The sequence below is a fragment of the Caloenas nicobarica genome, chromosome 11 (genome assembly GCF_036013445.1).
Source record: "Caloenas nicobarica isolate bCalNic1 chromosome 11, bCalNic1.hap1, whole genome shotgun sequence".
NCBI lineage: Eukaryota > Metazoa > Chordata > Aves > Columbiformes > Columbidae > Caloenas > Caloenas nicobarica.
The window spans coordinates 16,305,388-16,323,915 of NC_088255.1; the positions used below are offsets into that span (position 1 = coordinate 16,305,388).

The 18,528-nt window shown below is 44.7% G+C and overlaps 1 protein-coding gene across 13 annotated transcripts in view; it reads left to right on the top strand.

The window, feature by feature from the left end:
* The window catches only part of CADPS (calcium dependent secretion activator), a 211,302-nt gene that overhangs the window by 111,806 nt on the left and 80,968 nt on the right, over positions 1–18,528 (top strand). For 12 of the 13 annotated variants that reach the window (XM_065642969.1, XM_065642964.1, XM_065642968.1 and 9 more), the window contains exons 10-12: positions 415–523; positions 1,726–1,938; positions 13,186–13,322. In XM_065642969.1, the coding sequence (XP_065499041.1) occupies positions 415–523; positions 1,726–1,938; positions 13,186–13,322 (459 nt within the window). The remainder of the gene's footprint in view (positions 1–414; positions 524–1,725; positions 1,939–13,185; positions 13,323–18,528) is intronic. The other variant, XM_065642977.1, reaches the window with a different exon arrangement.

Genomic DNA, 18,528 nt, shown 5'->3' on the forward strand with positions numbered 1-18,528 from the left:
ACAGCACTGATGACAACAACTGCCGAGATCAGTGGGATCTTAAGATTGCTTTAATATGACTGGCACCTAGCAATTTAGCTCACATTGTTTGTGACAGGGTGTCACTCTTGCACTTGTCTGGGGATGAATGATAGAGGGTTTTTAAAGCGTGGAGCTTCCTCCTTTGGAGGAAATTAAACCACTGTATCTGCTGATGGGGAGAATTAGATGCCTGCTGCAGCAGGGTGTGTTAAGAGCGAGCTTTGCAAAAGCCTGCTAAAAGTTTAGTCTGTATTATATGGGCAATGACCATCAAAATTACCCCACCGCCCCCTGGTCCCTGTAAAGATGCCGTCAGCGTGTGGCATTTGTAAGCATTTTGGATTGCCTTGTCGTGATCACCTGGTGCCATCTTGGCTTTGTGATTTTCTTCAGGTTAGTCAATATACATTTGCTATGTGCAGCTACCGGGAGAAAAAAGCTGAGCCTCAAGAGCTGCTGCAGCTCGACGGATACACTGTGGACTACACCGACCCGCAGCCAGGTACGGGGACCCGCAGCTCCTCATGCTCGACACCCTGCATGTGGCTCCCAAACGGGAGTCCTCTCCCTCTCTTCCTGCTTGCAGCTGAACTGTGATCAGCATTATTATAAATATGTTTGCGCTTATGCTGTTTGTTAGCGATGTATGACTTTACTGTAAATGGACCTAAGGAATTGAGCTAGGAGTTGTGCCAGAGGAGGGCAAGACTTGTCTTCTTTGGGGAGCCTAGGTGAATTCATAGAATGGTTTGGGTTGGAAGGGACCTTAAACATCACCTAGTCCAACCTCCCTGCCATGGGCAGGGACACTTTCCACTAGACCAGGTTGCTCAAAGCCCCGTCCAACCGGACCTTGAACAATACCAGAACAGGGCATCCACATCTTCTCTGGGCAGCCTGTTCTGGTGCCTCACCACCCTCGTGGGGAAGAATTTCTTCCTTCTAACTAATCTAAACGTACCCTCTTTCAGTTTAAAGCCATTACCCTTTGTCCTATCACTACATGCCCTTGCAAAAAGTCCCTCTCCAGCTTTCTTGCAGGCCCCCTTTAGGTCCTGGAAAGCTGCTATGAGGTCTCCCCAGAGCATTCTGTGCTCCAGGGTATCTGTTGAGTGGTGAGACCCTTCTTCAAGTGGAGGAGCACTGCATTTCTTTTATTTCAGTGGGGCAACATGCTGAGCCTGGTGATCCTCAGCATGTCCTGGATAATAGTATCCCCAGAGGAGATGAAGAAAGACACAGTAGCTTGGTTGTCAAGACCTGGATTCCAGGTTCTCATGGTAGGGAGATGAGAGAATCGGGGCAAAGACAGTAATAAGCACATCACCCATGCACCTTTTATGCAGCATGAGCACTGATGTCTAATGGGAAACCTCCCACTGCATCCCCTCAAAACCCATTTTTAATGGGGCTCCAGCAGTGCAACTCACACAGGACCCATACAGGTGGGGCAGTAGATGAGAGATGCTGTTAATCCAAGTCTGTTGGGGTGTGGTTTAGTAATTGCAGCGCTACCTGGGGACCTGGTGGGCTGTCTCTCAGGTGAGTTTGGCACAGAGGAGGGGACAGACCTGACCCAGGAGCCAGGGGCAGCATGGGGCTGGCTGGGGACACCGGGGGCAGAGGCGGGGTGGGAAGCCTGGGGAGGTCCCCTGGCTGGTCTGAAAGTCCATGAAAGTCAATTGTTGCTTCCTCTCCTGCCAGGTTTGGAGGGCGGCAGAGCATTCTTCAACGCTGTGAAGGAAGGAGACACGGTGATTTTTGCCAGTGACGATGAGCAGGACCGTATCCTGTGGGTCCAGGCCATGTACCGAGCCACCGGCCAGTCTCACAAGCCTGTGCCGCCTACCCAAGTGCAAAAGCTAAATGCTAAAGGAGGAAATGTACCCCAGCTAGACGCCCCGATCTCTCAATTTTGTAAGTAAATAAGCTATCCTAGAGAGCAGAAGTCTTTTATGGAAAGATTTTCTGCACTGATGTAGATCAGTATTTGCACACATGTTTCTGACTCCAAAATGAATTTTTGTTTCATTATCATTAAGCTGCTTTTTACATCAGTGGATCCAGATCCAGTTAACCTGTATGTTTGGCACAACCAAACCCAAGAAACTAAATTCCTTGGGGAACTTGTCAATGAGTATTTCAAAGTGCAATACTTGATGGAGGAGAGACTGGGATCTGACAGCCTGAGACCCAGCTTGCTTTCTGCAGACACGACTTTTACCCCCACACAATAAACTGCACACCCAGATCAGAGCGATTCATTAGGGCCATTAGCTGTCTGTCAAATGCGTCACGTGCTCAGAACTACAGGTGCAAATCTTGCAAGTATGAAATGCACACACAAAAAGAGGTCTCCTGTTGAATATTCAACTGTAGGAAAACATATGGTATTTTTAACAGGTTGCTTTGCAGGCCAGTTAGATGTGAATTTAAAGCAATCGTCTTTTAAGTCGTAGCTATGCTGCATGTCCTGTGCGGTTATACCCGGTTTGCTTAATTTGAAATTTAGAGCAATTTCTTTTGTCTTGCAAATGTAATTTGATTATAAACCAGACGAATGCCTCCTCATTCATTTTTCTTGAAGGTCTTGATCGCACGTCTTAAGCCTCTTTGTTGTGTAACATACAGCAGTTCTTGCTAGTTTTAGCAAAATTTAAGAATTAGTATCATTAAATATAAGTAAAATAAGGAAAAGTAAATATCAGCAAATTCTCCAATTAAATCAGCTTTTAAGACTTCAAAAAGTATCTCTAAAGCTGTTGCAATTTAGAGTATTTTGTTAAAAGGAACTCAGAAAACCTGCTCCTTGTTTATCAATATCATTTGACCATCTTTTATATTGGTTTAACTTCTTCGTGACAGAGAAAATAACAAGATGTACAGCTGTATGATCAGTGTTATAGCAGAAAACCTCTGCTTGCTGCTTTTTCTTTTTTTTGTGTACCCTCCCCATGCTTGCCTATTTTGGACTCCCCTCTGCCTTGCATTGTTGCTGTCAGTGCAGGTGTAGCATGATGCAGCGTGGTAAACCTACAGTCAGTATTTTCACTTCAGTGACCCTCATCCTCTTCACCCCAGTCAGGTCACTACTCTGGGGTTGCAAGGTGTTACAGGTTGGAGTGGGGAAGGAAGGAAGGACACCTCTCAGAAAGCCAAAATGGGACATGGGGAATGGGCTCTTGCCATGGGGAGGGTTATTGGCTGTGATTTGCCTCTAGACCTGGCTGAGTCGTGTTGACCTGAGAGCACACCCGGGGTTCCGATGTCCCTCTCCCCAGGTTCCTGGCTGTAGCGGACACAAGTCCTACTACAACTGCTTTTTTATGTGCTAAAAGCCTTCAAAGTGTAGTAAGAGAAGCGGCAGAGGGATGCTGCCTGTGGCTCCCTCCCCTAAAAGTGGTGCTGAACGATGCTCTTAGCAGTGTGGTTGGTGCAAAGAGGATGCATTCCTGCTCATCCCAGCATCATCCCTGTGCATTAGGATGAGGACAGTGAGAGAAAATCAAACTGAGGAAATCACCTTTCCCTCCAGGCGTCTCCCATCCCTGCAGATACGAGGCCTGGAGAATTTTGCTGCAGAGTAAATTCCTGATGTTTACGGAGTTTTCATGTTGCCGGACTAATATGTGGGGTCAGGTGAAGGGTCCCTTTTCCAGACACATCGTAATTGCCTGGCAGCAGCTCTAGTGAAGTCTGGCAGGAGTTTGGTGAGGGAAAGGGGATTCCCAGGGCCGTGGACCTTTGGATGTGTTGTTCCCATGCCAAGTGTTGTGTGCATGGGGAGAGCTGAACCTGGGATGGAGAAGGGGCAGCTGGCTTGTCCTCGTCCTTGCCAGGGAGCAGCAAAGTTGGTGACTGAGCCGAGGAGTCCTCTCTGCATCTAACTACAGCCCAGCATGTCCACTGGAGACTTGTGCTGCTCGTGGTCCAGCAGACCTGTTATCAGCCTCGCTGTGCTCAGAGCTGTAGCAATGCCACAGGTTTGACCTTGCTTTTTCCATCTCACCTGCCTGCCAGGAGGCAAGGATCCCTCATCCTTGCTTCTGATGAAAACAGCTGAGATTTCACCTCCTGGTCCCAGCAGGGCATCCGAGAGGGTCAGGATCTGACCTCGGTTTCTCTCACTTGTTCTCATGCTGATACCAGCTGCAAATCTGAATGGTTGTGGAGTCTCCTTCTCTGGAGACGTTCAAAACCCGCCTGGACGCCTTCCTGTGTAACCTCATCTGGGTGTTCCTGCTCCGGCGGGGGGATTGGACTGGATGAGCTTTCGAGGTTCCTTCCAGTCCCTAACATTCTGTGATTCTGTAACCTCTTTTAAGTCACTGCCTTCTTTCCATCACGTCTTCCCCGTAAGCTGCATGGCTTCAGGCTCCCCTTTTTGCTGCAAGCACTGGGAAACCCTCTTGGTTGTGTTGTGCTGAAGCATGGAAGGGGGAAATGAGTCAGCTCCTCAGTCGGATGATGACTTGCTCCTCCAGCATCCTCTGGGCTAGGCGAATAGTGCATTTTGTCCTCGGTCTTCCTTCCTCCTCCTCCTCCCTTGGATCTACATCCCTCTGAAAGCTCTTTGTGCACAGGACGTTCATCCGACAAGAGGAGGAGAGCAGCACGCCATAGCACACCCTCATCTCAGTAGTGAGGGCCACTGAGTTTTCATGTTTCAATGTCTGCACATGGCAGTGCTCATCGCAAAAGTCATCGGGCACAGCAGTTAAATAATCAGAATCAGAAGTGAGTCATGCATGCCATACATGATGCCTTTTTGGGAGGCTTAAATGCACAAATACATATCTCAGTTCCTTCAGTCTTGAAATTCAAACATATCAAGTATTGCATTTTTAAAGAGTCTTGGTTTGTTATTGGGTTTTTTTGGCTTGGGTTTTTTTGGTTTGTTTTGGTTGGTTTTTTCTTTTTTTTTTTTTTGCCTGCACAAAGGTAAGGACTTTGGCGAGACATGTTACTCTTGTACATTTACCTTTATACCTGTCAAATTTTTTGTGCTTATTAGAGGCTATGGTGAATGAGGATATGCAAAGAAGTAAATGTTAAGCCATTTGATGAGTAACCGTTGTTACAGCTTTCGTGTTGTAGCAGTTCGAGATGGCACATGCGCATGCATGCACCTGCAGACAAAATCCAGCCCTCCGCTCCTGTGATGGAGCTGTCTGTTCAACAGAAACTCAGGAAGAACTTATTTTGCTGTTGGGGAAACTTGGGAGAAATAGTGAATTCATTTGGTTCCCACCTCTTTTGTCTTAGTAGGCAGCAACTTCGAGCAGCGCTTAAATTCTCGGCTGCAGTTCGGTAGCAGCACTTGACTTGGAAGTAAACAGACAGCTCCAAACCAGGGTGGAGTTTATTTTTTTTTGCAATTTAAGTACCGAAAAAAATAGATCCTGCTATTCGTTAATTTTTGTATGACTCTACAATTCCTTTCATGTGGGTGAACAATACCTGTTAGACTGAAAAGTTTTGCTTTTTTTTGTTTTGCTACTATTTAAAAGAAAAAGTCCATTCACGCAAAGCTGTGCTTTTCTCCAGTGTTCGCATTATAAAAAAAAAAAAACAAAAAAACAAAAACTGTTCTTGTTTACTGTTGAAATCATGCACAGTATTATAGTCAATAATGCTGCCAATACATATTACACCTTTTGGCAATATTTAAGCTTCATAAAAGTGGTCACTTGTCTGAAAGCACCAATCTTTATTTGTTCTGTGTTAGTGATGCATCAAACAAAATTCCCAAACATGCTCAACGTTCTTTTTTTTTTTAAAAAAAAACCCTTTTCTTTTTAACATGAAAGATTGGTCTGTACTTGTTTTACGTATCGCTTGTGGTTAAATTTCCTTTTTTAATGTCTGTTTATATTTAATGACTGTTAATCACACCATATACAAAGAGTTGGTTGTTTTGAGAATTTGTAATGATTTGTTCCCCCATAATAAGTAGCAAGGTTTATTGAGCTGCTTAAGAAATTTTCAGCTGTAAGTGGGTTGTGGTTTTTTTTGGTTGATTTGATTTTCTTTAAGTTTCTTTTTCATTCTTTGCTTGAACCCAAATATTTAGCTGCTAGGTTAGGGCTCCTGTCTGCTTTCCTGAGCCTTGTTGCTAGTCTTTATGTTATTCTGGTTTGTTCCTTCTTACCCTGCTAACTTCTAGCTGGACTCAAGGGTAAGTGCTTCCCTGTAGCTAGCACAGCTCAGATAATCAGACTAGATTATCTGACATATGCAATGTGCTTTTTTTTTCTCTTAAATCTTTCTCATGTTTAGATTTTGTAGTACAAACTTTCCATGTTATTTTCCTGAATTGAGGTTTGAAATGTAAGTTTCCATACTGAAATTAGGATGCATGTGATGTTTGCATAATTGCCTTCTCTCCCTGGCTTTCACATTGGCATCAAGTGATCCTCTTAGCAAAGCCAATCATTAACATTTCTATTTTTCATTCCAAGATGTAAATATTAATTAACATCACAATAAAACCGTAAATAATACCTTCTTTTGTTTCATGGAATTTACATCTAGTTGACTGCTTCCTGCCTGAAAACAGATCATTTTGCACTCTGACAATATCCTTTCTCTCCGTGCCGATGATTGGCTTGGTGCAGCGCACCAGCGTGCGGGGTTAACCACGGACACCTCAAAGCATAGAAAGGTAGGGCAGGAGACCCCGAAAGACCTAGACGAGGTGCAGGAGTCCCCCCAAAAAACCCTCCGCACATGCCTTGTGAAAACAAGCCTGAGTCATCGAGGTTTGAGAGGTCCCTCTCCCGCAAACTCAGTAGGGGATGATTTTGGCAGCAAGCAGCAGCTCTCTGGGTGACCCTGGGTTTGGAGATGCTGACCCCTTCCAAATTAAATACATTAGTCATGGAGGGGTGCTGCGGTTCCCCCGAATTGTCGTATATTAATGTTTTAGCGTGGGTCTCAATCACCAATAAAACCAATGCTTCCCAAAGAATAAGCCAGGGGAATAATTATTTTCTTATCCCACTGAAATACCTTCTTTGAAAAAGATAAAAGCACAAACTTGTGCTGTAAAAAAGGTGGTTCTTAGTCTTTGTTCAGTCTTAAATACACCCAATACAAACCCTTTATTAGTGTTAAAAGCTGCTTCTCTAATACCTGGAGAGTGCTCCTTTCCTTAGGAGGGAATAGCATCAGTGGGTCATGAGAGCTGGCAAATATGTATCCAGAGTATCTGAATGCAATTATGAGAAGGAACAGGCGGTGTCATCCCTCCTGGCCATCAAACAAGACTCCTTTTTTCTTCTTCCTCTTTTTGTTTATTTTTTCTTCTTTTTTTTTTTTTTTTTTTTCTTCTCTGTGTGTGAGTATGTGCGTGCGTGTATAACTATACCCCTGGGTAGCAGGCAGAATTCCTTCTCAGCAGACACTTTCTTTTTTCTTTCTCTTTTTTTTTGTTTTCTAAATGTTTGGATTTCCAAAGAGGATTCTTATCAGACTTTACCACAAAAAAAAGAAAAAAAAGTTTAATTGGATGGAAATACAGATTTTTGCCACTTTGAAAGAAAGAAAGAAAGAGTGAATGAATGAATGAACTTGGGTCTGGCAACATTACATGTATTTGCACTACAATGCATTGCTATCCTATTAGATTATTAGTTTTGTGCTTTAACTGCTTTATTTTTTTAGATAGTTAGAGATATCATGAGAGCGCTGCTGTGTCTTCTGTATTGTCAACTTGCAGATGCTTCATTGCAGGAATGCAGAATTAAAATGTTAATTCAGTTCTCACATAACTTGCATGAATTTAAAACTCGCCTGTAAATCACTTCTACGTGCTTTAAGAAGCATGGGACTCTAACTTATGAAATACAAATTCACAGGTTTCCACAGTCATCCAATTCAAAAAAATTTAAATCGTTTAAAAAATGCTGTGAAACAGTGTTTTGTATTATAAATAGCTGATCTAAAACTATGTTTTTAACTTGCCACACAAGGAATTATGTAAGTGCATACTACAAATTCTTATTCATCTAACCGCCAAACATTAGATAACTTAGATTTCAATTCAGTGCCTGGTGTGTCTGGTGATTTACAGGAACATTCCTAATCGTTTATTAAAATCGTAACTCGAGCAGGAAAGAATTTGTTTGCAGCAGGGGAAAAGCCATAAAACACAGGAATAAACAGCCGATTCAATGTAAAGCTACCTTCTAACGTGGAGTAAAACATAAAACCCCAGATCTCTTAGATACCCAGCTGAGAGGCGAGTCCAGGCTGCTGCAGCGGCCGCGGCTCATAGCGGGAGGAGGTTGCAGAGCCCCGGACACTCGCACAGACACACACGCACATCACCGCTCAGAGGCGGCGATGCCGCCGTGCACGGCGAGGAGGGGGCTCGGGAAGTCACCAGCCGGCACTGCCAGCAGCTCGCTCACAAACAACAGCCTGGCATTTGAAGTCCCAGTATGTGGTTTGTTTCTTTTTTTTTTTTTTTTTCCCCCCCCTCCACTTTCCAAACACCGGGATTTGCTTGTAAAGCCTCTCGCTCCACATGGCCAAACAAAACGAGGTTTCTAGGTGCTTCCCCAGGGTATTTCTTTAAGAAGTCGCAGCCCAGGTGTGTCCGCACAGGAGCAGGAGGGGACACTGTGCGGCAGGTCGTGGTGGGCACACCGTGGCTGCTGAGCTCCAAATGGGCTGGGGAACTTCTGCAGCTTTGCCCGGCCAGGCCAGCGAAGAGTTTTCTAGAAATATCTGTAAATGAATAGCTGCCATCAATCATTGTCATTCCTTTATTTCATGTTTCCTGATGAGGTTGACTAGTGTCATTGTTTGTTACTGTCCAAACCACATCTTCATTCTTGTAATGTCAAGCAGATATGACAAGCACACATTTTCCAGATGAGTAAGATACAAAGTCACCTTTTAATTTACGGTTGTTTCGGTTTTTTTGTTTGTTGGGTTTTTTTTGTTCTTTTAATAAGCAAACGCGTTGTAAAATTTGCTGGATGTTCAGTTGCCTTTGGTACTAAAACAAAGTCACTCATTAACGAAAAGAAATAAATCTGGAGTAAGAAATTCTTACAATAAAATGGCTACCCAAAGCCTTTTATAACAAGAATTCTTTTATGGAGCTTGTCCCCCGCTATTAACTTCACTGCTCTCAGAGCAAAATCTGCCAAAATTATTGCTGGAGCAAAAGAGATGCAGAGGGCTGGGAAATACATTTAAAAAAAAAAAAAAAAAAAGAAAGAATGAGAGATTTGACTGGTTTGTCTCTTCCTTTTTAAGTAACAAAGAGAAATATAGCCCTCAGAGGACCAAGTGGTGGGACGGTCCTTTGGTTTTCCTTATTGTTGTTGTTGAAATCTTTGTATTCCTTGCACTGGCAGATTTTTAATACTCTGATTTCAAACACTCATAGGGAGTGTGTGACAGGGGGCTAGTTAATGGAGTCAGTATAAAATGCAAACTGGATAAAAATGAAAAAATAAACCCAGCAGTGTTAAAAAAAGGACCATAATGTAGGTGACCAAGTGTAATATAAAAGGCCAGAGTCTGCAGTTTTCCAGAAGAAAAGGTTCGGGGAATCTGTGCTGCCAATTTACCTCCGCTGGCAGCCGCCCTTCCGAGACCACCATCGAACACCTTTCAGCTGCACTTGTGTGCAGCTTGTCTAAATATGTAAGATAACTTTTGTGAGCCTGCAGCAGCATTTTGGCTGGGGCCCCGAACAAAGAAGCACCAGCGAGCTTGGCACGGCACCTTGGGAAGGGATTGTAACTTACTGGAGCATCATATAACTTTCTGTCTTTGGTTCCTTCTTTCTTTTTAACTAGAATAACAGAGCAGGGTCAAAAAAGCAACCGTATTTGACTGAAACAATTAATTTAAAGTACTTGCAAATTAGCTGTACAGTTTGGGTGTGAATTTTAGCCATTCACATTTTGTACTTTGCTTAAAATCTCATTCAAACTGTACAAGCCATTTTGAAAGGGGTTGGATTATATATAAAACTTCATATGCAGATGTTGGCATTATTTTAAATCACACGGATCAGCTGTCTGGAGCAGAGGATGAATATATTTAGATCTATCCTATTCTTTTTGCATTGCCTGGGAAGTTTAATGCTTTTGGTATCTTTTGACTCCGAAATTTCATTTTTAAAAGCGAGCCCATTGGGAAAATCAAAATGCAAAAACAAATTGCATGTGTATGGCATATTTATTTTCTAACAATTAATTAAGGGAAGTGAGTTTAGTGTAGGGTTGTCCTTTTTAACCTGTTCCTAGTTATTCTTAAGAATTCTAAGCATCTGTCCCAGAGCAGATATTCCATTTAAGAGAAATACATGTGTGTATTACCATTCTCCAAAGACATCTTCAGTTCACACCATGCCAGCTTTATCCCCTGCAGCTCTGCCAAAGCAAAATGGTTTTGTCTGCTCACGCCTGAACTGCAGCAGGGATTGCTGTGGCTGGTCACCTGCCTTCCCGTGGTAGAAAACCAAGTTTTTAAACCATCGACCAAGCAGAAGTCACATGGCTCATACTTTTTTGGGCACTCGAGCTCACGCAGTGCCATGTCTGATGCCCTTCTCTTCAGGTGGTTGTTCTGAGATGGGGAGATTTGGGGAAAATGGGCGTTCGAGGAGGCACCCAATGGGATGCTCAGTAAGCTGTGGCTTCAAAGTGATTAATGAAAGGAAAATTGCTCCAGATTATGGACGGTGCGAAGGCCATTTAATCTCTGTGTCCATTCTCACGCTTGGCAGGGAACTGTCTGTGCATCTGCGTTGGGCAGGGAGATGTTAAAAAGCCCAGGACAGCCCTTTGGCTCCGTGGAAGCCAGCAGAGCCTCGGCTGGTCCACACTGACCGAAGGTCTGCTCTGTGCCCACCTTGTTCAGAGAACATAAAGTGAGGAAAAGCTTGTTAGTTTGGACTAAAAAAATACTCATTTCAAACATGCTTTCTAGCACATCTGCTCAAAAAGGTTCAGCAGCTAAAGGGCTAGAGGACTCTTCAAATTTCCAGCTGATTTACTCAGCTCTCGGAGCCTCGTTGGCTGAGCAGGAGGATTGACAGTGTATCAGGGCTTTTAATTGAAAAGTAATAAAATCTCTGAGCGAAGCTGGCAAATGAAGGCCTCCAGCCAATTTGTCAGCTTGCAGTCAACTCTGAGCTCAGAACCAGGCAGAGCAGCAAACCATTAAAAACAGCCTGATAATATCCCTTAAAACATTTTACAGGCACTAGGGGTGGAATCACAACCAGCATAGAAAAACTCTTTGGGAGTGAATGCGATCGAATTGATCTTGGCCCAAAGGGACAGAGACGGTGGGGCAGAAAACTGCCAGGACAGACAGGAGCCGGGCTGTGCCGTGAGCCCAGGGCTGGGTGGGCTTCGCATCCCACCTCCAAGGATGCTGCTGAGGTGCCGTGGAGGTGATGCACTCGTCGGGGAGGTTGTCCCCATATCCCTCATGCTGCCACAGTGCTCGGCACCACCGGCGGCAGCTTCTTCTGTCCCTGTGCTGAATGCACGGAGTCGCTGGTGGGGACAGAGTGGGGGATTTGGGACCAGGGAGGGAGGCACGGGGGGAGGCAACAGGACCCGGCACAAAGCAGGGGAGCAGACCCTCAAAAATTAACCAGCTGTAGGAAGAAAAATCAATGTTTATTCAGCAGGGTTTTAATGAGGAAAATTGCCAGCTACTGCTGAATTAACTATTGCTAGCAGCTAATTGAAATGTTACATGTTTTAATTTGTCTGATTTCTTTCCAGTGGGTGATGTTATTTATATAGTTTGTATATAGCTAACAACAGACTATAGAGAAAATTTAAAGATTGCTTCCAATGATCAGTAATATCTGAGAGCACAGACATGAACGAGGTATTTAGGAAGACATGCCATCTTTCACAGCTTAATATTAAGTAATAAAACATATATACAGGAACACTATCTCATTATCATTTAATTTTTTTATTATATTTTAAATTTTTTAATTAAATATTTTTATTTCTTTTGGCAAAGAGGGATTTTGTTTTAAAACAAATACAGTTACCATCTACTACTATTACGGAAAACTGCATTTTTTATGTCCTTTCAGCCACATTGTTTCAAGGCCACCCAGTTCCCCTAGGAGACTATAAACAGGGGAAGGACTTAAATCCTGTTCTCTTTGTCGAGGATTTGGCAAGAACCCATATAGTAGGAAGCTGAGCACGGACAAAACCGAGTGAAAGGTGTCCTTTAATTCCCCGGCCGCTGGTAGAACAAAGGCTGCTCCCAGCGGGGTCCCGGCTAGCCGCACCCAGGCTGGCTTGGCGGCTTCATTTCAACGGCTGAATTCGGTGTATTTTTAGTTAACCATGTTGAGATTAATTAATTAGCCCCTAGGAGTTAGTGCCTGTAAACGTCACCCAAAGCAGAGAAGTGTGAATACGTTGAGGCTGTTAAATCACCCAAAAATGGCAGCTCGGAATCCAGGCAGGGGAAATTCAGTCCCTCCGTCGGGATGACTGGCGGCTCCGGCGCACTATCGGGTTACTGCCTCAGTGACAACAAACTACATATCAATTTAACTTCTTAGCAATGCTTAAAAGAGCATCTTTTTATTTCGGCAAGGCAGCATTTAAAGTTGCGATTAGGAAAAAAATTGCCGTGGGGAGAAATACATTAGCATTTGGAAAAAGAACAACGCAACTGGTCTGATACCTAGAGAACCTAGTAAATGTAGAGGAAAATGCTACAGCTGTAACTTCATTAGAATGGCAGAATCTATTATAATTAACTGCAACTAACTAAATAGGAGCTAATTTACTTCTGTGAGCCAAAATTCTGTTAAGTCAGAGCGTATTGTAAGATACAGAATAAGTTCTTGGGTTTGTGTTCTGGTTCGAAGTACAGAATAAATGAACTATAATGAGCAGTTGACAAGATGTTAATTCTAAAATCTTTTGCCTAAATGCAATAAGATAGTCCATAATTGGTGCAAGTTGACAATGGGAGGTGAAAAGTGTACTGTATAGCCTGCAAAGAGAAAAGTTAATGGCAATGTAGGGAAGAGGAGATACTTAGCTTTCATGCTTCATATTGTATATTTTTTTCTGTTGTATTTGTCAACTAAAATGTCTTATATCTCTCTAAATGATGTCTTTCTCTATATGTATAAATGAACAGATGCAGATAGAGCTCAAAAGCATGGCATGGATGAATTTATCTCTTCCAATCCCTGTAACTTTGACCACGCTTCACTCTTTGAGATGGTTCAGCGCCTCACTTTGGACCACAGACTTAATGATTCCTATTCTTGTCTGGCAAGTATATTCTTTGGTCTCTAGTGATATAAACATCAAGCAACAAAGTCAAAGCTAGTGCAAGTGGGGGCTAATCCCCCTGTTGCTGGAAGATTGACTTCTGTGTACACCAGGTTTGAATTTGGCCCAGAGGTATTTTGAGAGGCTACCTGCAGTGAGCTGACTGCTGGTTTTCTCCAGTTGCACTGTCTTTACCATTTCTGTTTGCAATGCTTAAAATGTTTCTTCCTGCAAAGAAAAATGCCAGTGTGGGGATGTGAAGTAGAGAGCGGTGTTTTGCAGCACTGCCTTCCAGAGTCTCCTGGATGAAAGAACAGGGGAAAGATGACGGTCTGGTACCCCCTCCCGTGTCAATGGAATCCCACCAGGAATAACTGTGGCCCAGCTTTGTGCCTCTTTATAAGCAGGAATCCCAAGCAGGTAACAGGTGGGACTAGGGGGATAACTGCAGTGATGCTGCAGTCTGTCCATGCTCATGTAGTCGCACGTCCATCCTGATTATTCTCATGAGCACAGGTTGCAGGTCTCAGCCCACTGCTGTGTAACATGGTCTGTAGGACAGTGGCACTGAGATGTTCCAGGACAGTTTGTAGCCTTCGGCTGGAGCACGTTGCTTGGGGGCTCTTAGGTATTGTGAGGATTTAAATGACAAATATGCTTTAACAATACAACTTGAGAATTGATTTTTTAGTGGTGTTGGTGGGAAGGATGAAGAGGCTCTTAGTTTTTGAGAAAACAGGATGAAGCCTTTCTAGAGGGGCCTGAAATGCCAGTCCTGTCCTGAACATGGCATGGGACAGATCCTGACCTGTCGCCCTCCTAGTGTTGCACAGAAGCCTCCACCCTGGGGTCTGTGTCTTCAGCAGAAGGACCACCCCGTGCCAATAGCCTTCCCCTTTTGCCAGCTGTGCAGTCGCTGGAGATGGGGCTTTTGAGGGGCTTGCTGTTAAAAGCAGCAACCTGGTAACACAACTGAGCAGTGGGCAGTAAGACCGTCAGTCTCCAGCCCTGTCCTCCGCGTCCCCCTCCACCATGCTGCTCCTCTCACCAGCTGTGCTCCTAAGATCCAGTAAATGCCATTAGCAGTAGTGAGTTGTCACCTTCCTGATGAGAGGCAGGGCTAGGAGGAATGGTTGTGGACGTCCCCCGAGGTAAGGATGGGGTGGGGGAAGGCTGCAGAGTGCACTTTACCCACAGACACCCAAGTGGTACTAGCAGGCTTGGTGGGAGCGTTGTCAGACCTGCAGCAGGTTTCTCACCGGTTCCACCGAGGTCTTTGCTCTGGCAGGCAGTGAATTTGGCATGCAGCTTCTGCTCCCCACGCATGGCTGACGCTAGGAAGACCATCCCCATCCATGCATGTCTGACAGGTTGGCTTGCAGCTGGTTTGTCTCTGTGCCGTCCTGGGCCTGGTGAGAGAGCTGTGGCCATTGAATTAAATTCATGGTGACGTGCAAGGCCATCACTGAAAATTATTAACAATGTTTCTCTTCAAGAAACCCACCAGCCACACTTCTGCTTGTTATGGAGATGCTTAGGCCCTTGCTAGAAGCTACCAGAGCGGTGGAGCTCCCCTCAACACCAAGGCTTGTGCCTCTTCGGAGCGGAGCGTCACCAATTAACCATCTTCTTTCAAAGCACCCATTGCAGAGTGTTATACAGAAGACAATAATGACCTGTGTTCACCTACGCTTGGATTTCACATGCCTCTTTACTTGTTTTACTATGGTTTTGTCCTGATTATGGTGTGAAAAAACAGACTGACCTCAAAATTTGAGCTCAGCTGCAAAGAGCTCCCATTGCTCTTGCTATGTCTTTGGGATGTTTGTGATACCACTGCACTGGCTTGCCTGGAGGAGCTGTGAGCCAGCGGTAAGCCTGCTCTGACCGCTCTATGTGCCGCCGGACAATTGTTATTCTCCTTACAGGACATTCCCATGCAAGGTCCCACAGAGTTTTGCCTCATCACACCTCTTCTCGTTTTTAAGCGTGGACATGGAGGTGCCAGGGAAGACTTACCCAGACACAGTGGCTCACCCTGACACAGAGGATAACTCGGCGTCACCTCCTTTCCATGGAACCAGGTTAAACAACGTTATTGCGAGCCCACTCGCTGGCTGAGCCAGGCATCCCCATGAAAACAAACAGGCTGGCTGACTAATCCCGGCTGTGGCAGAAGTGATGTGTGCTGGCAGAGAGCACCGTGCTGGGGAAGGGGAAGAGCATTGTCTGCATCGCTTGCTGAGGGCTCCTGCCCATCGTCACAAGCTGGTAGCACAGTCACATTCACAGCTCTCCCTGGACTTCTGGCAAGAGTACGCAGCTCTTCCAGCTTAGTATGGACCTCATATGAAGATGCATGAGTCTTCATGCCTTTCTGCTTGGACTCGTATGTTATTTCTGGCACTGCCCTTCAGCTCTTCCCAAGACTTCCCAGCCCACTGCTGGCAGCCAGCTCATGCAGCTGGGTCCCTGCTGGACCTCTGTTTCCCATGATGTGTCAGCATTCATGGGATTTGTAGAGTACAGCACAGCATGTATTGAGGAAAGGTGGTCTTCCAGTGTGCCCAGCTTAGCTGAGATTAGGTTAAAGGGTCAGATTAAAAGGTCCACGAAGCAGGCTACCAAAATGCAATTGTTTTCTTTTACTTATGATAAACGAGAAAATTCAGCTACTGAAAGCTGAAAATTTTCCCTCAAAAACCCTATTTTTTGCAAAAGCTGTGTTTACCTTTAGAAAAATTGCCGGTGGTTCACCAACCCAGACCAAGCCTTGCTTTACCCAGCTTCAAAGCTCCCATTGCACTCCTCACTGGTGCCTGAGACACTTGTCCTCTTCTCAGTGCAGTTCAGCTTGTTGGACACAGGCAGTTGTGCACTATGGCCTTCCTGCAATGTCCCCTCTAGGTTTCCTCATGCCGTTGAAGACCATCTGGGAGACCAAACTGAGCTACACCTAACTGCATTGGGGTGATAAACCCAATGTGTCACTAGTATCAGCTGCGTTTACCCGACTGGCTGGTTGTCAGCTAATTGTGCGAGGCAAATCTTAATCAAAAGCCAGGATCTGCCTGAAGATGTGGGGGATTTGTATGAATACCACCTTTCATCAAACCTTAGATTTTTTTCTGGGGCTGCAAGGAGCAGCGTTTATTGCTCCTTTGGAGCACAATTCAGCAGCAGGATTTTTATTCCACACTTCTGCTGTACAAAAGGAGACTACCTGGTCCTCCTGGGCTCTGGATCTCTCCACCCATAGTCTGCTTGCCCGTGCTCTCATGAGGTATCATGGTATGAGGCTCATCACTGAACCTCTGAGCTTCTGCTCGGGCTTGCCCTCAGTGAGTCATGGCAGCAATCCTGAGTGGTTGCCCCCATCCCTCGTTGTCCCCCTGAGGACCAGCGCTGGTCCGAGCCCAGTGCAGAGGAGCAATGTGGGCTGCGCTGGATCTCCGGGTCCAGCCTCCTACTTCCTTCACCCCAAATTCTGGGCTTGATACCTAGCTCCAGTGAAATTAGAGCCAGACTTCCCATTGATGTCAGTAGGGCCAAGTTTTCACCCCATCGGGAGGACTGAGTCCTTTGTATGTGTTAGGTGAATATAACAATTTCATCTGCATTTCCACCCCAGTAACCAAATGCACACATCTTTCTGCCGCAGAACAGTTATGACATTTCTATATTCTTACTATGCCTGTTCACCAAAGACTTGTGTGAAGAGAGGCAAGGTGAAGACATGGTTCAAGGATGTAACAAACAGGCAACATAAAGAAATCCAGAATCAAGCATAATACCACCAACCAAAAAGAAAACAAAAATACCATTAAAAGCAGCAAAGGCAGATAAACCCCTCCCAAAAAATAGCCTTCCAGAGCGCTGTCCCATCTGCATTGTTCTGTGGCTTCATTTTGAAATGTGCACTTCTAGTGATCCCAGCACTGTAGCTACTCCCTATATCTATCATTTTCCCCTCATTATTTTGATTCTTTTCTCAATCTGTTTTGGAGTTGGCCCAATAAGGATGAGCAAATCCTTCTCTATGTCTTTGAGCTCTTAATTGATATTTCTTCAACTCTTTTCAAAGCAGCTATTTTGGCATCTAGAAAAGATTTGGTGTCATCTGAGTGGTAGAAAATATATTTTAATCTTTCACAGCAGTGTTGTTTCTAAGATGTAGCATTTGGGGTAACAGATGGGGTGGCAAAGAAGTTGCCTATAGGGGCAGTGCTCTGCCTCAACTACTCTCCCGCCCGCTGCAGGAACTTTTCAATTAAACGATGAAAGATTTTGCAGCTTGATGCATTCCAGAGCCGCGTCTTAGCAATTGTTTAGCACCCAAATTTCCATGTAAATATTGATGGTTTTGCAGCATTTTGAAAAGAAATCTACAAGAATATTCTTGGTCTCGCTACCGCTTTTCCTGATGGAAGAGGCGTGCGCTGCTTCGGCTGTCCCGGGATGTTCACCGGAGCCGTCCCCTCGCGGAGAAGAGCATCTTCCTCAGAAGCCCCGACGTTGCACCACAAGCCGTGTGTCACCAGGCCCTCAGGACTGACAGACAGAAATAGTCTGAGGTTTCTGGATGTGTAAAGAAACCCTGCTCGTGAGCAGAGCCTCCCTTTGCTTCGATGCCGAAGAGGTGGGCAATGGCAGAGCGCATTGTCAGCGGTACGCAATAAGGACGATGGAAAATGTCCCTTTCTGATACTGCAGAGCTGCCTTCCTGTATCTGCAGGACGTTCCTACCTGCCAGACACAAGAGAAGTCATTATTCAGTGTAATCCTCCGTGTACTCCCGCAAATCAGTCTTCTTGCTCCTGGCCGAATGTACAATCCCAGCCCCGACATGAGATTACTGTTTCACGCTGTTTAAATAACCAAACCTTTGTCATTTCTTAAAGGTCTAAGTATTTTTTTTTCTTTTTCTTTGCTAGGCACTGATATGAACTGGCCTAACTTTTCAGCATTTTAAATGCCATTTTCCTTTAAGGGTAGTACAATATGCTTTTGTTACCAGTTGCACTGAGTATATGCTGTGTTTGGGTAATGATATACAGACTGTGTAAGAGTGACCTCTCTCCTTTTTCCTTAAGGTAGCCTTAGATTTGTATTTCTTTTATTAGAACAGTTGACCACTACACTTCCAAATCTGATAGCCTTTGTATTTAATAACCTATATTTGAAATCAAGTCTCTTTATTTCTAAA